Source organism: Cryptomeria japonica, chromosome 10, assembly GCF_030272615.1.
Source record: "Cryptomeria japonica chromosome 10, Sugi_1.0, whole genome shotgun sequence".
Taxonomy (NCBI): Eukaryota; Viridiplantae; Streptophyta; class Pinopsida; order Cupressales; family Cupressaceae; genus Cryptomeria; species Cryptomeria japonica.
In genome coordinates, this window is record NC_081414.1 from 31,267,651 (window position 1) to 31,288,676 (window position 21,026).

The 21,026-nt window shown below is 37.3% G+C and overlaps 1 protein-coding gene across 2 annotated transcripts in view; it reads left to right on the forward strand.

Moving 5' to 3' along the window:
- The first annotated feature begins 15,455 nt into the window (after positions 1-15,455).
- Positions 15,456-21,026, forward strand: part of LOC131038226 (CSC1-like protein At3g54510) — a 187,129-nt gene continuing 181,558 nt past the window's right edge. For both annotated transcript variants that reach the window (XR_009359128.1, XM_059213112.1), the window contains exon 1: positions 15,456-16,019. Coding sequence is in view for 1 of the 2 variants with exons in the window: in XM_059213112.1 (XP_059069095.1) it covers positions 15,730-16,019 (290 nt within the window). In the remaining variant the exon portion in view is untranslated. The remainder of the gene's footprint in view (positions 16,020-21,026) is intronic.

The following is a 21,026-nucleotide window of genomic DNA, read 5'->3' on the forward strand; positions in this document are numbered from 1 at the left end:
AGAGAGAGAGAGAGAGAGAGAGAGAGAGAGAGAGAGGTCCTAATGTAAGGAAGTCAAGTAGCAGAACAACTTCCTACACTAACCTTGAGAGGTGAGTAATACAAAAAAAATTACAGATCATCACAACAGTTACAAAAAATAGAAATAGATATAATAACATTCAAACCATAACACAGTGATTTACGTGGGGAAAACCCTTCCGAGAGAAAAACCCCATACTCCAAAAGCCGCCCAATATATTATTCAATAATCAAAACAAATTACAATATACTTGTAGAGAAAGTTCTTCGTAGGAGTACCACTAATCAGAGATTCAGAGGTAACTCAATAACCATAGGACTCTTACACACAACCTTTATCTCATGCAAGTCATATATAGGAGATACAATACAAGAAACCGTCAAACAATATTACTAAATTGTGGGCTAGAACCACCTAATAAGGTGTAGTCAACCTTATCTCCCTTCTAGATGCCCTATGACATGTTACAATACACATGAATACGCGTCCCTCCCTTTTACAGCTCATTTAAGTGTCTGTTGTATTTTATATTTTCTATTTCAGGAGTATAAACTTCTCGAGGCCATAACTTGAGAGCCGCGTGTCCGATTGATGAACTGTTTGAAGCGCCAGAAAGCTCATGAAGTGCTCTATTACCTCATAAATTGCTACACTATTTATTCCCACTTTTAATATAATTTAGGGGCCTCTAAAGTCCTCAAAATTAAATTTAAACCTTTCATTGGACCCCTCCAAAATGGAAAATTTAATATCTTCAAAACTAGCTATGATCTTGCAACGTAACTTTACCGGAATGCTTATCTATCCAACCAGAAGCTTCGGGAAAAATTTTGCACCATTTCGTGCTCAAATAAAAACTTACTATAAATAGTAACCTCATGTAAATGCAAGTTTAAGACACCATTTTCCCAACAAATCTCGCACTTGTCGAATACCTTGCAAGAGCAAAGGGAGTATCAACACAATGAATTAATTGCTATGGGCCATGAGGCCCATAGACTCTGAGAACCATCTGAACTTCTCTGTTCTCAAAACCTTAGTTAAATAATCTACAACATTCATCAAAGTTTCTACCTTAACCAACTTCACCCTACCATCTTCGACCATATATCTGACAAAATGATACTGAACATCAATGTGCTTGGTTCGGGCATGAAATGTCTAGTTCTTAGCTAGGCAGATCGCACTCTGACTATCACAATAAACTGTCACGACTCCTTGTTTTATTCCAATGTCTTAACACAATCTCTTAAGCCAAATGGCCATTTTACAAGCATGAGTATCTTCCAAATACTTTGCTTCAGTACTGGACAAAGCAACCATTACATGTCGCTTACTCATCCAACTAATTGCACCACAAAATAAAGTAAACACATAAGCACCGATGGATCTTCTACTATCAATATCACCTACCCACTCTTAATCCACATAACCATGAATATCAAGGGAAATCATGTCTCCAATTGAATTACCATGATAACACAAAAAATACTCTGAGGTACCCTTCAAATATCTGAAGACTCTTTTGACTGCATCCCAATGAACTCTACCAAGATTAGACATATATCTGGACAAAACTCCCATTGCTTGAGCAATGTATGGTCTAGTACAGACCATAACATACATCAAACTTCCAACCGCACTTTGGTAAGGCACTCTTCTCATGTATTCCATCTCCGATGGAGATGTAGGACAATCTGCAGTGGATAATTTCATTCCAACTATAAAAGGAACACACAATGGTCTACAATCCTGCATGTTGAACTTCTGTAATATTGAATTCATATACTTACTCTGGCCTAGCCATAGCTTTCTGTTCACTCTATCTCTTTTAATTTTCATCCCAAGAATGTGTTTTGCCGCACCAAGATCTTTCATTTCAAATTTAGCAGCGAGCTGAGACTTTAGATTTGAAATCATACCTTTCCCTTACCATTGACTAACATATCATCAACATACAATGCAATGTACAGGAAATGATCACCATGATTTTTATAATAAACATAGTGATTTGATTTAGAACGCTCAAATCCCAAACTCAACACATATGTATCAAATTTTTGGTACCACATCCTAGGACTCTATTTGAGGCCATACAAAGATTTCTTTAATTTACAAACCAAATTACTTTTATATTTCACCACATACTCCTCTGGCTGTGTCATATAAATATCCTCCTCCAAATCACCATGAAGGAAAGCAGTTTTCACATCCATTTGCTTGACTTCTAAATCATAAGCAGTAGCAATAGAAAGCAAAAATTTAATGGATATCATTTTGGCAATAGGAGAAAATATCTCACCATAATCAACACCCTCAACCTGAGAGTAGCCTTTTGCAACCAACCTCGCTTTATACTTCTCAATGCTTCCATCTGAACCAATCATTTTCTTGAACACCCATTTGCAACCAATAGTCTTCCGTCCTTCAGGCAATGGTACAAGATCCCATGTATCATTCTTTTTCAAAGCTACCATTTCTTCTTCCATAGAAATCTTCTAGGATTTTGCATCATTCATACCTAATGCCTCTTCTATAGATTTTGGTTCATCCACATTATTATGTCTATGTCTTGTAGACCTTCGAACAAGCTGAGTTGGAGGTTCTTCCTCCTCTTCTAAAGATTCAAAGCTAGATGAGTTCTCCTCAACTTCTTGCCTATCTAGGGATCTTGATTCAACTCTTTCAGGTGTAGAAGGGAATTGAATCACATCTTCCTTTTTAGTCTGTTATGGTTGCAATGTAACAGGAGACTTAATTTCTCTAAAAATAACACTTCTACTATGAATTACTTTTTGTTCAACAGGGTCTCAAAGCTTGTATCCTTCACACCATGACTATACCCGATGAAGATAAATTTCATAGCCTTGTTCTCCAAATTTGTCTACTTCTCCTTTAGCACATGTGCATATGCCTCGCAACCAAAAACTTAAGATGTCTCAATGAAGGCTTGTGACCTGACCATGCTTCCATAGGCATTTTATCAACAAGAGATGATGTAGGAGACCCGTTAATTAGGTAGCAAGCAGTGGCAATAACTTCAGCCCAAAACTTTTGTTCTAGACCAGCACCACTCAGCATACTCCTAGCCTTCTCCATCAGTGTCCTGTTCATTCTTTCTGCAACTCCATTTTGTTGTGGAGAATATGGAGTTGTCTTCTGTCTGTTAATGCCACAGTCTTTAAAAATTCTATCAAAATCATTAGAGCAAAATTAACCGCCATTATCAGTCTTCAAACATTTAATTTTCTTTCCAGTTTGCAAGTCAACCATTTCTTTAAATTCTCTGAATTGACTGAAAATTTTAGATTTACTCTTTAGAAAATATACCCACGTCCTTCCATTAAAATCATCAATAAATGAAACATAATATATGGATTTTCCAATCGAAGGAACATCGACAGGACCAAACACATCAAAATGAATAAGATCCAAAATGCCACAAGTTTAATAAGAACTCAAGTAAAACTAAATGCGGTTTTTGTTTTCCAAAAATGCAATGCTCACAGAAATCAAAGTCAAGATTACAATCATTCAAACCTTCTATAAGGTTTTTTATTTTTCAACGTCCTTAGACCCTTTTCTCCAATGTGACCAAGCCTATGGTGTCATAACATAGTCTTCTCTATAGGTAACTTTGCTTCAGAAGAAAGAGCACCCTTAGGTACCCAAAATCCATTTCCATCTGCTTGAAGGTGAAACCCTCAAATCTTCTACAGATTTACTTTTTAAAGAAGTGTTATTACACTCAATAGTGTATGCATCTAGCTTATACAAAGTGTGAGATTTTGCCAAGATCTAGAGGCAATGGAAAGCACAAATAAGAGAGAACAAAATGTGACAAGAATAAACTATATTCCTATAAATGATGAAAATACTAATCAACTAGATCATCAAGATTTTTGTTGTTGTTACATACAATATAGATGATCCTACTTATAAAGACAAGACTATATGGATACGTGAGCACACAAACATGACATGTGGCTCAATAAGAAACAAAGATAGGTAGGAAATAGGTGCGGTAGGTAGGAGAAACAATACAATATTCCACATGAGGTGGATCACCCACCGAAGGTGGAATTATCACTCCACAATAAGTGGATATGATAGAGTAGTAACAAGATCACACCATAAAAGGTAGAAATTTTCCTACACATGCTATCTCAATGTGGCACAAACACCCAAGTGTCTCATACCCAAACTACTATGAAATGCATTTCCTAAGTAAACTTAAGTAAGGTGTAATAATATCCATGATGAATAATTATTTACACCAACACACAGTGATGAACTTGACACCTTTAGCAATTACCATAGCACCCTTAATCACCTTACATCCTGCTTCAGAAAAGACTACCTGTGCACCCACATCTATTAGTTTGCTCACAAATAAAATATTTCGTTTTAAACCAGGGATATGCAGCACACCATTAATTCTTTTTATTCTACCATCAGAAAACCTGATTCTAACTTTACCTCGACCAACAATGTCTAAATGTTAATCATAACCCAAGTGCACCTTACCTCCATTAAATTCTTCATATTCAGAAAACCAGTCTCTATTGGCAATCATATGAAAAGATGCACCTGAATCAATTAACCAGGCATCATTACCTGCATGAGTCGCCAAAGCCGCAATGAATGCATCACCATCTTCCTTCTCGGTCTCAAAATCAAAATCAATCTTCTTCTTTTCTTCTTTGCAGTCCTTAGGGATGTGACCTGGTTTACTGCAGATCCAGCAAATGACTTTGGAATTTCCAGGAGATTTCAGTCTTCCTTTTGATTTGGACTTATCACGCTTCTCATTCTTCTTGCCTTTCTCCTTAGGTCTTCCATAAATAGTTAGGGATTCCTTCGAACTGTGTGATACCTTCCTTCACATCTCTTCACCAAGTAGGGCACTCACCACATCTTCAGACTTCAAAATAACAGAAGTACTACTAATAGCCATAACAAGAGAATCCCACAAATCAGGCAAAGAACAAAGCAAGATCTGACATTTCTCCTCTTCGTTCATCTTAACATCAACAGATACTAATTGAGCCACCAACATATCAAATTCTTCCAGGTGGTCTGCAACTCTTCCACCCTCTTCCATCTTTAAGGAATACAATTTCTTCCTCGAGAAAATCTGATTTAATAAAGATTTCTCTTGATACATTTCACCAAGATTATCCCATAGTTTCTTTGCAATGTTTTCTTCGTGGACATTGATAATAACAAAGTCTTCTAGGCACAATCTGATTAGACCCTTGGTTTTTCGGTCCATAACATCATATTGAGCCACTGTAGTAGGATCTGAGGGCCTTTGGACATTCGCATCAACAACATCCCATAGATCTCGATCTATTAGAAGATCTTCCATCTTCAACTTTCACATCTCAAAATTTGTTCAATTAAATTTCTCCACCTCTATTTTCCGTGATGAACTTGCCATCTGAAAATTCCTACAACAAGATCAAAAAGTGTCTTCTGCAAAAGCTCCCACTCAAATCTGGATTAGTTCAAAAAACCCAACAACCCACAACTGAAATCAAAGGTGATCAAGCTCTGATACCACTTGTAAGGAAGTCAGCTAGCGGAACAACTTCCTACACTAACTTTGAGAGGTGAGTAATGCAAAAAAATTTATAGATCATCACAACAGTTACAGAAAATAGAAATAGATATAATAACATTCAAACCATAACACAGTGATTTACATGGGGAAAACCCTTTCGGGAGAAAAACCCCACACTCCAAAAGCTGGCCAATATATTATTCAACAATCAAAACAGATTACAATATACTTGCAGATAAAGCTCTTCGCAGGAGTACCACTAATCAGAGATTCAAAGGTAACTCAATAGTCATAAGACTCTTACACACAACCTCTATCTTACACACCTCATATATTGGAGATACAATACAAGAAACTGTCAAACGGTATTAGTAAACCATGGGCTAAAACCACCCAATAAGGTGTAGTTGACTGTATCTCCCTTCTAGATGCCCTATGACATGTTACAACACATATCAACATGTGTCCCTCCCTTTTACAACTCATTTATGTGTTTGATGTATTTTATATTTCTTATTTCAGGAGCACATACTTCCGGAGGTCATAACTTGAGAATCGTGTGTTTGATTGACAAACCATTTCATAAATCACTACTCCATTTATACCCACTTTTTAGGGCATTTCAGGGCCTCTAAAGTCCTCAAAATTAAATTTAAACCTTTCATTGGACCCCTCTAAAACGAAAAATTTAATATCTTCAAAACTAGTTGTGATCTTGCGACGTAACTTTACCGGAATGCTTCTCTAGCCAACCAGAAGCGTCAGGGAGAATTTCACACCATTTCGTGCTCAAATGAAAACTTACTATAAATAGTAACCTCATGTATATGCAAGGTTGATACACCATTTTCCCAATACCTAAAACTTGAGTTTAAGGGAGAGAGAGAGAGAGAGAGAGAGAGAGAGAGAGAGAGAGAGAGAGAGAGAGAGAGAGAGAGATTAAAACATTAAATATCAAACGTTTTATATTTAAATTATTAAATACTATAGCTGAGAGAGACAAAGGGAGAGAGAGAGAGGGATCTACTGAAAATAATTGAAAAGGGAGAGAGGGGTTTTAATGAAAATAATTTAAGCTTTTTAAAGATTTTTCTATAGTTTTGTAATGTAATACAAAAAAAATTCTAAAATTTGAAAGGTTTTGTAAGAATTTTGTAAGGTTTTCTATTTTTTTTAGTGTTATCTAAGTTTTTCTAAAAAATTTCCATGGTTTTCTAAAGCGTACAATGTGAATTCAATATACAATTATTTATTTGAAAATTAAAAAAAAAAAGAGGAAACATTTTTACTTGCTATTTAAAAATAAATAAATCTAGCAATGAATTTAAAAAATACAAAAACAACAACATAATAGAACAATTTTAAACAAGAAAATGTTAGACAATTCAAATAACCGGAAGACAACTGAGAGAGGGGGGGGGGGGGGGTGAATCAGTTGTCACAGATTACAGAAACCATTAGCAATTAAAACATTAATACCAAAATGCTTAAACCAAGTATCGAAATAGCAGTTAAACCAATTAAGCATAAACAATAATCACATAATAAATACCATCCACATGACACCAAGATTTATACGTGGAAAACTCGGTAAAGGGAAAAACCATGGTGGGAAGCCTACCCACAGTCAGAAAATACTTCTGCAGTAAGTATGTGAATTACAATTGAGGGGCCTGCACTTGCAGGAAGGCCAACAGCCTAGAGCACATTGCTCATTATAAAAGGAGCCTCACTGACTAAATAGAAATCCAAACTACAATTCGAAGAAGTGTTTGAACTGCAAAGATAACATCTCCTATGCCTGAGTACAGTTTCGGTTAAGCTCAATACCAGAGGACTAAATCCTCTTACATAAGCCCAATTTGATCTCCAATGATCGACCAAATCTTCTGCCTGAATGATATTAGATTATTTGCACATTACATATCCATTTCCCATTCCTATGACCATTAACATGATGATCTACAATGAGATCTTATGTTATATATACAAACCCTCGACCATAAACAATCAAGTCGGCCACCAGACAATAAACCAATTACATAATTACAAACCATGTCGGCCTTAGACCAAACAAATAATATCCAACACATAAGACATCCCAAAAACACATCGAGAGGTCCAATCCACACGTTTCATTAAAGTCGGTCCATAACCTAGATCAACTAGGACCCAATATAGGTCCATACGCTAAAGCAATGATCTCTATCCGCCAAGTCTCGAACATGATCACTGTCAGCATCCTGAAACTCCACCAGAAGTTGCACCGACACCACTTATGCAATTCATCAAAGATCTTCATCAAAATATCTGCTAGTGAAACCCTCACCGGAACCAGAAGCTAGGCTTCTAGGCAAACAAGATAGCATTCAATCACTAGAAAAAAACCAACTTACTGAATATGAACATGAGTATCATGAACAAACCAATTCCATAACCAAATCATACCGGATCATGCCGGATCTAAACCAACCAGAAACCACTCAACCTACCAGGACCAGAAGGGTGCCAGTAAAGCATCCAAACAACTAGTGTTGGCATCAATGCAACACATAATCAATTCCTCCAAATGGCCAACAGAAAAAAGGTAATTTGTTGCACTTGGTATAATATAGTTCGAATAGCAGTTGGTGTCTGGTGCTGACAAGCGTTGCTAGCCGAAAATGGAAGTAACCACCTATGGAGCCCAATTTGATAGTTGAAAATGACAATCCAATTGTCATTTTTGGCTTATATACTATTAGTTAAAAAAATAGTTAAAGATGGTTCGCTTGAAAGGGGGGTTTGAGCGAACCCAATAAAATATTTAAAGAAAACGGGTTTGAACGAACCCAAAAAATGTCACCCGTTGTATAAAATAGGGGCTTTTTTCAAACCCCAAAGGGTAGTTCGTTCGAACCCCCCCATAAGAATGAACACCCTTCTGAATTTTTTTTCCCTACGTCACGTTTTTTCTTCGTAGGTGAAAGTGGGAACCATTATTATGCGTTTACCCTGTTAGATGTGCTATCTAGATGATTAGGAAAATTAAGAAATGGGACAACCACACTCCCTCTACCATTGACAAATGGAATAAGAATGTTAATAGCTAGAAGATCCTGCTACAAATGGTGGGAAAGAAAAAGACAAAGATGAGAAGAAGATTGAAAGGGAGTTGGTAGATAACCTTATGGTTTTGGAATCTTAGACCTAAATAGATCCTACCAACCTTGGAATTAGTACAATTGCTAACACAAACCAAATATTCAGGGAATCAAAGTGAGAGCTAGAATCAGTTGGTTAGAGTAGGGTGACAAGGGGTCCAAGTTCTTCTTCAATATGCTAAGACAAAATGAGTTCAAAGAAAGGATAGATAGAATCTAGGAAGAAGATAGAGAGTTGGTGGACAATAATGACATCAAAGAAGCGTTCCTTCTATACTACCAAAAGTTATTCTCCTCTGAAGGGAACTCCCCCTCTAGTCAAACTACAAGAGACAAGTGTGGAACCCTCATCCCAAGGAAAAATTTAGAGGGGGAGACTAAAGTGCTCAATAAACCAATTTCAATTAAGGAGATCCTTAAGGCCATCAACACTCTTAACAATGACAAGGCCCTCAACCTTGATGGCTTACCTATTGAGCTCTATAAAGATGCTAAGAATTGGATAGGCTCGGACCTACTTCAGGCATATGAGGAAGGATTGAATAGGGGTTCATTTGGAGCCGATATTAATAAAGGGGTGATTAAACTACTCCCCAAAGATGGGGACAAGTCTATAATAAAAAAATTGGAGGCCTATTACTCTGTTAAATGTTTCATATAAAATCCTAGAAAAGATTATTGTGCTTAGATTGGTAGATATCTTAACCAACTTTGTGAGTAATACTTAGACGGGTTTCATCAAGGGCAGATACATTCTTGAAAATTTCATCACTAATTGGTAGGCAATGAACTGGGCTAAATATATTAGCCAAAATGTGGCTATGTTTTTAAATTATTTTGAGAAGGCATATGATCGAATTCAATGGAGTTTCCTCATCATTATGTTGCAAGCATTCAAGTTTCCAAAGGAGTTCTGTCAAATGGTTTAGAATCTAATTAATGATGATTTTGTTCAAGTTGAGGTCAATGGATCCCATACTCAACCTTTCAAGTTGGAAAGGTCCATTAGGCAGGGGCAACCTTTGGCCATTGCCCTGTTTGTTATAACATCTGATACTATATTCTATTTTCTTAGAGAGTCTTCTCTCTCCCCAAGGGTCAAGGGCATCTGCTTTTCCCAACAAGGAGGACCTAATCAATATTCAATTCGCTAATGACACAAATCTATTCCTAGAACTTGAAGAGGCAAACATGGAGTCCTTTATGTTAAAAAAATATTTTTGTGAAGCCTTTGGGGCCAATATTTCTTCTACCAAATCCACCCTACTTGGGTGGGTTGATACCACCCCTCCCCTCCCCCCCCACATGGATCTATATGTACAATTATCAATGGGAACACCCTTCTAAACAAGTCAGATACTTGGGCATACCCTTTGTAATCAACCCATGTCTGAAAGAAATGCGGTTGTGGATCAAAGGGAAGATTGAGAACAAATTGGCTAGATGGAATAGTCAATACCTATCCATGGTTGGAAGGATGCAAGTATGCCAGAAGATTCCCTCCTCCTATATTATTTACTACGCCTTTGTGTGGATGTTCAACAATTACCAAATCAATGATATTTAGAAAGTAATCAGGTATTTTCTTTGGTTTGATGGTGTGATGTGGGAAAATGGCGAATGATAGATCAAGAGGAAAACTACCCTTTCCCTCAAAGAGAGGTGAGAGTTTCACTATTAATTACCCTTAAAACACTTTTCATCAAATTACATTTGGAAGGGGATAGGAAAAATCACTAGATTCAATCTCTCCACAAGAAGATGATAGATTGAATTCTGAATGAAATGGGAATGATAAGTTGATCCCCTCTTCCTTATTTGAAATGTAAAGGAATTGATTGAATTATGTAGTGCAAAATTGACAAAAAACTGATTATAACTTGAGATCGGAATATGGGATGAAGTTGTGCACCTGGATCTGGTAGTAATATGTCGAGAAGAAGTTGCCCTGTGAATTTGAGGAAAAGTTGCCCAGATCGTGGTGGGAATGTACACGGTCCTCCGAAAAATCCACGAAACGAAAAGGATTTTTTCGCCTCTACAAATGGAGCCCGAATCTGAAAGTACAGCTGCGCACCTACAACCTACACACAGAAAAGAGAGGAAAATGGGTTGGGATTGGGGGTTTGCCTTTAGGTCAAACCCCAGTTTTGAAATTAACCAAGTAATGAAAGAAAGTATTTTCAAGTAGTTGTAAATGAAAGGCTGAATTGTAAATCACCTCAAGGGAGGTTGTGGTAGAAATGTTGATAGAAATGATTGTGTGGAATTGAATGTTGGAATCAATCTCCTCTTCAATCGTTGAATCCTTGACTTGAATGCAACACCTGGCCTTGAAGGGAGACTTGATAATGCTCAATGCTGGAAAAGAATGCTTGAATGTTTGAATGCTCTTGAATGCTTGATCGCCTATGCAACTTGGCACACTCCAACCTTATCCAGCTTCCCCTTATGCAAATGAGAGGACAAATGCCCCTTAAATATGTGTTAGTGGATTTTATTTTCATCACAGGCTGACATCGGGGGAGTTTCCCGCCCAATGCATAACCAACAATGCAACCCTAGGAAGGGTCCTACCCCAAAATAGGGCAGGGACAGGGGCGCCACACCCCTATCCTGGGAGGACAAAGGCGCCATGCCCCTGTCCGAGGAGGACAAGGGCGCCACGCCCTTGTCCTACCCCTTTCTCCAGGGAAGAGTGCGGATGAGGTGATGCAAAGGCCAAGAAAGAAGTTGTTCTAAGGGTTGAGAAATCTTCGGTCTCTGATCAGGCTAGAGGATTCGATCTTGCATGCGTGAGGACCCTAATGCGGTCGAAAATTGCTAGGGTCACAATTTTATGACAATACAAATGGTAGAGGCAATAAGAAGTGGCATTCGGTCAGATGGAAATGATGCTGCCTTAGCAAGAAGATGGGTGCCTTGGGTCTCAAGGATCTTAAGATGCAAGGGATCACATTAGCTACAAGGGATTCGGTCTCTGATCAGGCTAGAGGATTCGATCTTGCATGCGTGAGGACCCTAATGCGGTCGAAAATTGCTAGGGTCACAATTTTATGACAATACAAATGGTAGAGGCAATAAGAAGTGGCATTCGGTCAGATGGAAATGATGCTGCCTTAGCAAGAAGATGGGTGCCTTGGGTCTCAAGGATCTTAAGATGCAAGGGATCGCATTAGCTGCCAAATGGATCTTTCACACATTGGAGGGCAATGAGCTATGGAAGGTCCTTATTAGAAATAATATTGTAGCATCCTAAATTGTACTCCCTTATAGTTTTGTTCTCATTTGGGCCCTCACCTTGGCATTCTTGTCCCGAGGCTTGATCAGAGCCTTGATTTTGCTCACACCATGCAAATAATTCATTTTTTCCTAGAATGCACACTTTCTTACCCCATTTCCTATGTCTTGATTGGTCAAGACTAGGGAAATAGCACTCTGGTCCTCAGGGATAAGAGTGCCTAGTGCTCCGGTCCTCAGGGAAAAGAGTGCCCAGTGCTCTGGTCCTCCCAATCAAAACCTATTTTTGGACCTTTCAACGATAACATTATTTTGGTGGGGACCTAGATCTCGTGTCGACTCATGTTGAAAAATTAGATTGTTTTTTGACAAGCATGTATAAAAGGAGGTCTACCCCTCTCATTTTGATAACCATGTAAGATATTCATGCAATCAATTCTAGAAATCAAGCATTCAAATTCAAGTGAGCAAGCAATCAGTCTTCTTTCAAGCATTGGAGCAATTTGTAAGGTCAAGATTCAAGCATTGGACTTGACATTCATGTTCTATGTTTATGAAGACCTCATGAAACCCTAATTTCTTGTGGGGACAAACAAAACTCTATTAAGAGATATATCATTAGCGTTTCAGACATTATTCAACATTTCCCTTAAAAGGAGATCATTTCCATTACTGCAATTCAATTACATTTCATTTCTATTTCATGGTTAATTTCAAAATCGGGCTTTACCCCAAGGCAAACCCCTGTTCCCAAACTATTTCCATTCTCTAGTGTGTCCAGGAATGGGTACGGAGTTGCAATCTTCAAAATTGGCTTGATTTACAGAGACAAATAGGTTCCCTTTTGGATGGCGAAAAGTGCGGAGGACCAGATTGACAGGCATTCTGGTTCTAACATTTCAAGAGCTCCTTCTGGGAACATATTTGAACACTCTTACCTTGCTCGTATCTAGGTTTGTAGCTCGATCCGACGACTGTAGCTCACTGTTTATGTGTTTTCACTTCAATTCCAACACATTTACCCTAATTTCAACATTTTCACAATTCAATTTAAAAGAGGATCCTTCCCCAAAGTGAATATAATAAGAATTCTCAGCCCTATCCTTGTTAATTTGTGGATAGATCTATTAGGTCCATGCCTCTTTTAATGTGGTGGTCACTAAGCTTAAATATTATCAATTTTCATAAATCTAATTGTGGAAACCCTAATAGTTTTCACCATCGCAAATATAAGACTTGTTGTTCCTAAACAAGACAAGACCTGGAAGTTGTTCCCCTTTAGGGACCTCATTGTTGCTAGTTTCCCTATCTCCGCAACCAACTCTAATGTCTTCAAGGAAATATGAAAGGCATGAGAGTCTATTAGAAGCCTAGTTTCTCATAATAGAATTTGTAGTAATGATAACACCAAATTTATTCCACAAAGGTAGGCCCCTTGCCCTTATTCAAGGATGTTTTGCTAAAAGTTGGAATATTAATTGTATTTGTTGTTTTAATGATATTATTTTTATGGTCAACTAATTTCTTGTAATGTTCTTAGTCAGAAGTATCACTTACCTTCAACCAACTAGAGAACCTATTCTATCTTGAGGGAAGCCTGTATCAGCCTAGAACTACCTAAACAATATTCTATGGTGGAAGATAGATTCAAATTGTTCACATGGGCGAATGGTGCTCTGCTAATGAACACTAAAGCAAAAGTGGTTTATGATACTCTATGTTGTAATGCTGATCTAATTGCTCATATTAATGTTGTGTGCAATTTGAAATGCAGTAATGAGAATTGGCATAAAGTGTTTTCCTTCTTATGGGGTAGTAATATCACACCCTAAAAGAAAGGATTTAAATGGTTGTTTAATCTTCATAGGTTACCTATTAAAAGTAAACAATAGGCTAATGATGTATGTAGTATTTGCAAAGTTATTGAATCTACTATGCATATCTTTTTTGATTGTGTTGTGGCTAATGAAATTTGGAACATCTTTGGTATCAAAGTTTCTGATAAATTATCTTATTTTGATGTTGTTTTTGGTTTCATTAATGGTATTAAAAATGATAGTAATTTGTTTGTCTCTTTTATCATGTGAGATACTTTAGGTTATCTGGTCCATTAAGAATGGGGAGAAATTCCAAGGTAAGGGTAGGTTGCTTACCGAGTATTTAAGAAGACTAATTGTTTACAATGTTGAATTGTAGGTCACCATTGTTATGAGGCTTGCAAAGAAGAAGTTCGAGAGATTCATTGAGGATGGCACAACTAGAGTATATCTCTCAGTTGTCTCACAGGTACACATTGTCCAAGTTTAAAATAAAGAGATCTTCCTTTGTCAATGCTTTGGAGGTCTTCATGAATGAGATCAATGAAGACAAGTGGGTGGAGAGGTAGTATCAGGCTCAACAATTACCTACAATGGGGGTGGTGAACTAAAACATAAGCATCATTTGGATGGAAAGTCCCATAGGATGGACAACATGGGTTGAAGACTAATAATTTAGTCAGTTTCTTAGTTATATGATGTTTTTGTTTATATCAGTTTTTTTGTATAGAATCCATATGGATTTATAGGTACAATATTCATTTTGTATATGGTCCCCAATGTATGGGCACACAGTTTAGATGTAGATGACCCTTTTTATTCACGTGTCGATGTATAGGGCTCTTTTTGTCTTTAGGTCACTGTTTATGGTTGTTTGTTAGTCAGATGGTTTATATATTGTCTCCTTGACATGGAATACCTAATACTGATTTGATAAAAGTGATGTTGTAACGATTCTCTCCTCATATTTAATATAAAGAAAAGAAAACAAGAGATGTTTTGGAAATGAAATTTTATTCGTTGGTCATTGGACCCAGTTGAACTATAGACATCTAGGATTTGGAGAAGTTGCTAAAGCAATTAGAGAGCTTCCTTTTTTATGACTATTTTTTTACTCTAATTTATTTATTTAACAAATCAGTTACTTGAATTAAAGAATTTAAAATCAACCTCATCATAAATACTCACAAATATGAGTACTGCTTAATTTGACTCAAATATTTCAATTATATATTAGAAAAACACAAAAAAACTTTAATGACCAATAATCCTAGGCTGGTTAGCGGATTGATTCTTTTAAAATCATTTTGTACTTCATGTCCCCATGCATGTGCTTATGTCTATTTTCTGTTTATTTTAAAAAAAAATTGGAATCTTTTTTAACATTTGTTAAAAAAAGCTGAAAAAAAAGAAGGGTTGTAAGGAAAAGAAAGGTTGGAAATAAACAGCAACTGCTTATTAAGAAAATAACACACAACTTCACCATTTTTTTATAAAAAGTGGAGCAGCAGCTGGTCAAAATAAGTTAAACAGCTACATGAAGACCTGACCTTTATTTTTAGTTTGGATCCCATAAACTGCCTAATCTTGTAAAATTAAAAATCTTAAAAAAAAAATAAAAACAAAACATGGCAGGAACGATCTAATGTCAAGCTTATATGGGGAGAGTCGTGAGGACTCATCTCTCGTGAAAATTGCGGGACCTGTAGATCGAACTCAAATTGACACGCAAGAGTCACAGAGGATTATTATCACTACCGCTTGCCACTGCAGATACACCAACAATGTCAATTTCAAACTGCGCGACCGCCAATGGCTCGATTCGTGAAACATTGGTCAAATGAGCTTACGAAAGACACGCGGCACGCATGCGTGACCGCAGTTTTTGCGTCACCCTGTATATATTTCCCTCTCGTTGCAGGGAAAATGCATACGGGGAAAGATGAATGTGGGGAGCTTAATCGCCTCGGCGGCCATTAACATGGGCTTGGCCATTCTTTTCTTGACCTTGTTTTCCATTTTCAAGAAGCAGCCTGTCAATGCAGTTGTTTATTTTCCCCGTCAAGTTTTGAAGAATAAAACACCCACACAAACTGAAGATGGGAGCTTCACTCTAGGCAGGCTAATTCCCTCTGCCACTTGGATTAGCTGTGCATTTAAAACTACAGAGGATGAAGTTATATCTTCTTCGGGCTTGGACTCTCTGGTGCTTCTGAGGCTCTTTGTGTTCAGGTAAGAATTTGTACTCTCACCTGGTTAATGAAACTGAACTATTGAGGAAAAAAAGCTACGCCTCCACAACTTTGAATTTCACCCATGAATCAAGGCTCACGTTTTTGATGTTGGAGTGCTTTTCAGCAACACTTAATATCCACTAATGCAGAATGTACTCCGAAATTTAAAGAACGAGTTTGATAGCTAATACATGTTACTAATTTTTTTTTTTTAATGTACATTTGTATTCTATAAGAAAACAAAGGATATGATCTAAACTATTATAGAAAATCAATTTCCCAGATCTTACATTTTTGTTTTTAAAATTTGGTCAATTTTAGGGGGCAAATTTATCCCGGAGATGCACCCGGTTTTGCCCACTGGAGTATGTCACACTCAACAAGTTGAATTTGAACCTCCGGGTCTGCTTGGGAAACTCCAGACTTTCAGTATTCAATCCTCATCCTATTGAATTTAGGGGTAGGTGCAGAGTGTAGTCTGAGTAAAGCAAATAGCAGTTATAGTCTATATATATTATCTAGGGAGATATTTGATGAAAACGGCATAAAAGGCTGCTTATACTTTTAGTTATGGTGTAATTGGTACATAAGCTGTGCATACTTTTAGAAATCTGCAGAAATTCTATGGTGACTTAACTCCATTGAGGGTGCAAAATGCAGATAAAATATTCTATTCAATTCTGAAAATCTCTTATGGCGATTCATGCAAATGGGAAAATAAAATATTCTTCTCTACACTAAAAATCTCTTATATGGATTCATGCGCATGGGAAAATAGTTTCAGAGATTGTCTTACACATTCCTAGAACTGATTCTAAATCACTTTGTGTGAAGTGTATCAAACAATTGCATGAAACTAAATTTGGTGGCGTGCTTTTCAAAGGAAGCTTAATTAATTTTTAGCTCTTTAATAATGTTCTAATTAACCTCTATATATACGTGTGTATATCGTTCAATGTAATTATTCGATTATTGAATCATTTATTCAATTTATTTTTCATAGTATCAGAGCATGAAAATTAAAAATTTCGAAATTTTTTGTTATTAAAATTTTTCAAAGTTTTTTTATTGAAGAGATTTTTTTTATAACTCTTTTTTTTAAAAAGAGCAGATTTTTTTCTCTTCCTGAGACAAGTTGAAAATTTTCCTAAGGTTTCTACAATTTTCGACTAAGGTTTTGACCCTTCAGTTCAAGTCAAAATTTTATTCTAGTTACAAATTCTTGGTGGGTTTTTTGCGACCTCAACTGGGTCATTGTCAGAGTTTTCTGGGTGCATCATTTTTCGTGCCTTGATTTTTGAGCTGTTGGATCTGCATTCTATTTTCAGATTCTTGGTGGGTTTTTTGAGAGCTTTTCTGGGTTGGTCTCAGATTTTTTGGGTGCCTAGTTTTCTGCACCTCGAATTTTGTGCCAACAAATTTGCTTTGGAATTTAAAAATAGTTCACAATTTCTGCTATTTCTGTGGACGTTGGGATTTTTGCTGTTTTTTTTGGGCACCATTTATGCTGTTTTAAGTGTGCAATTCTTTTTTTAAATTTTGGGTTTCTTCCCAACCTCGAAATTCGTGCCAGAATTCTCCTATAGGGTTTCAGTTTTTTTTCAATAGCTGCTTCTATTCTGATTTTTTTAAAATCAAATTCTTCTGTCTCTTGCTTTCACTCAGTTGACCTTGATCAACCTCGATTTCCGTGATGGTATCATTAACCAACATCATGTTGGAACACAGTTAAAAGTTCAACAGCCGCAACTACAACACTTGGAAACAACGTATGCTTGCCATCTTCGAGTATCATTGCCTTGATCAACTTGTTTTGGGCAAGGAATCTCGTCCTACAACAGCAGGTGAAGATCAAGACAAACATGATGTGAAGAATCGAGAGGCTGTCATGCTTATCAAACTCTCCGTCATAGATGATCAACTCCCACAGGTGCACAGCAAAAGAGATTTGGGATCTTTTGAAGGATCTTCATGAAATGTCTGACAAGAGCCGAGCTTTCTTTCTGAAGAATATGTTGTTTTCTATCATGATGGATGAGAAGTCATCTATCCAGACACATCTTACGAAGATCAAGGACATCTGTGATCAGTAAGAAGCTATAGGCCGAACCATGGTGGAAGAGGATATGGTAGTGATCACGCTGAAAAGCCTTCCCAGATCCTACGAGCATTTCATTGATATGCTCTGTTGGTTGAAAATTTTGTACACTTGGGGGAAATATACAAAATTGTGGTTTCAACCACAGCACACGAGTAAAAACTCTCCTAATTAAGGGAAGGCTCCCCCTATCTAACTAAAACTGAAATAAAAACAGGATGGGACAGCAGTCTTCCTTCTTTCTTCAAGAAAGACAATATCCTTTTCTCTTCACAGAAAAGGATAGCGATTGAAAATGAACAGCAGTAACTACTTTCAAGTGAAATGAGAGAAAGGAAATGAAGTTTCCTGAAAGCTCAAAGACTTCCGTCACTTCCTTCGGGACGGGACAACAATATCAAGCTCAAAGACTTGACTATTTGAAGTTCTATCTACCCTTTGCTAGACTAAATTTTTACAATGGATAAAAGATAACAGCTCAAAGACTGGAATAATTTATTCTTTTAACACAAAGACAAGAACTAATACAAGCTCAAAGACTTGCTGCTATTTCTTATCAAACAGTAATTTTCCTCAAGAATAGACGCAAGCTCAAAGACTTGCTGCTCCTCCTAGAGATTTTCCTATTTTAATTAATCTTCTTTACTTGCAGCTCAAAGACTTCAAATCAGATTGGACTAAGCTCCTTTAGAAACACTTTGCATAGAATAAATGAAAAGAATGAAACTCAAACATGTAGCTCAAAGACTCAAAACTTGAGTAATCCTTCTTTCTTATTCTTCAAAACCTTCAATTCACATACATAAGCTCAAAGACTTCTTGCTGTAAATTTGGCAGAGTTTTTGCTTGCCTTCCAAAAGATATATTTACAATGGACCTCTCAAGTATTTATAGAAGAGGAGCCTTGAGAAAAAGGTGGGAGGATCCTAACTAACTTGAGAGATTCTCTCAACCACCAAGACTCATTCAATAAATAACTGAGACTTCATTAATTAACTAAGAGTTATTCCAACTACAGTCCTAATCGGACACAACTTGTAGTTGCCTTACATGTAATTACAAAAGTACAAGTAATGTGTAACTTGTATTTTACAAAAATTACTTTTACATGTAACTTGTCAAAATGAAATTACAACTAAAAATTACAAAAGAGGGAAAATTCAACTAAGTGTTGAAAAACACTTAAGTTGCCTTTTGTGAAGACACGAATCCTTGAAATTTTCTGATGTTCACTTGTAGTTCCTCGGGATTCGGTTCATGGGTGTTCTTAGCAACAACCATAGTCTTCACAATAGTGTCGTGACAACGAAGGAGCGCAGAATTGTCTTTATCCAGGATGGACTGGATCTCATGCAAAAAGGCTTGGTGTTTCATCAATGCTTGAATTGAAGCTGCCGAGAATTGTTCGCTCCTCCATTCATTATGAATCCTCATTTGTAAATCAGCAAGAACTTCTTCTTCTGGAATCAGCTCTCCATCCTGACTTACTATATTGCAAGAGGCCCTTTCACAATGTGAGACAATACCTCGATAGACTTCATCCCGGAATCTCCTTGCATCACTGATCTCCTCAATGAGGGATTTAAGAACAAGGGTTTTGTTTTCCATGAGTTCCTCAAATTCCAAGTACATGACCCTGGAAGAGATGATGGCGTGCTCCTGCAAAATACTCAGCTGTTGTTGGGGCATGGTACGCCAGATTGCCAGACTTTTCTCAACACTTTCCAGATTCTTTTTGAAAGTGTTAGAAGTCTGATCCAGTTTTTCCTCAATGGTTTCCAACTTAGACATTACTTGAAAAATGTCTTTTACCACTTGAATACATTGATCATGAAGCTGATCAACCCAGGAATCCAATGCTTGTACTTTCTGAGCAGCCCTTTCCACTCCACAAATTGATTCTTGGGAACCAGAAGAACCTATGGAGTTACTCCCTTCAGCAGCAGGTTTTGTGATTTTATGAATGGCTGCCATGAGCTGTCGGTTTTCTTCTTCTAGCTTGTCTTTCTTTGCAAGAAGATCGTCACACCTTTGCACTAGTGAAGCAACAGAAAACTGAGCATCATGTTTAATGACCTCATGTGTTTGCTTGCCCAGTTCTACTCTTGTAACCTTATAATCAGTAGCTGACATTTCATCAAGTGGTTTATCTGCAATAGGTTCCACAATTTCAACTACTTTCATCTTGTTGCTATCAACAGTTACCCTAGAGATAGTCTTTGCCTTCTTAGCAACTTTTGATCTGGACTGTTTGAGTTGCTGGTAATCAAAGGCATCAGGTGAGATCTCCTGCTTCTTTCTTTTCGGGGTGAAAGAACTAAGCCATGGAGGCAAAGTCATCAACTCACTTCCTGTAGCAGCCGTAGGTGAAGGAGAAGCAGTTTCTGTTTGAATTACTGTGGTCACCTTGGGAGGAATATCTGTTTGAATAGCGACCACGGTTTGTTCAGTTACCAATGGACATGAAGATTGTCTCATGAATTCTTCAAAACCAGAAGTGGAAGTATCAATTTTTGATAACTGAATACAAGTGGGATTATCTTCAGGAACTTCCAACACACTTTCTCGTTGTTGATCAGGAGAAGGCTCGTATGCTGAAATAGGAACTGCATTCTGAGGAGACTCATCTATGAGCAAATCAGGAGGAGAAAGAGGCGTCTCAATGGAAACTGGAGGAATGACCTCGTGAGGTGAGTCTGAAACTGGAGACCTAGGCGCATCATCAGATTGCTGCCCCTCTTCTGGATTATCCAGATCGATCACCCGAACATGGAACCGTGATTTCTCCTTCCCACGAGTAGTCGTCTCCTCAGGAGGAAGCACTATTGCACGACTGACTCGTAACTTGATCCTTGTGCCTGAAGATGAAGCACCCTCCTTGTTATCAATCTGAATCTCAGACTTCCG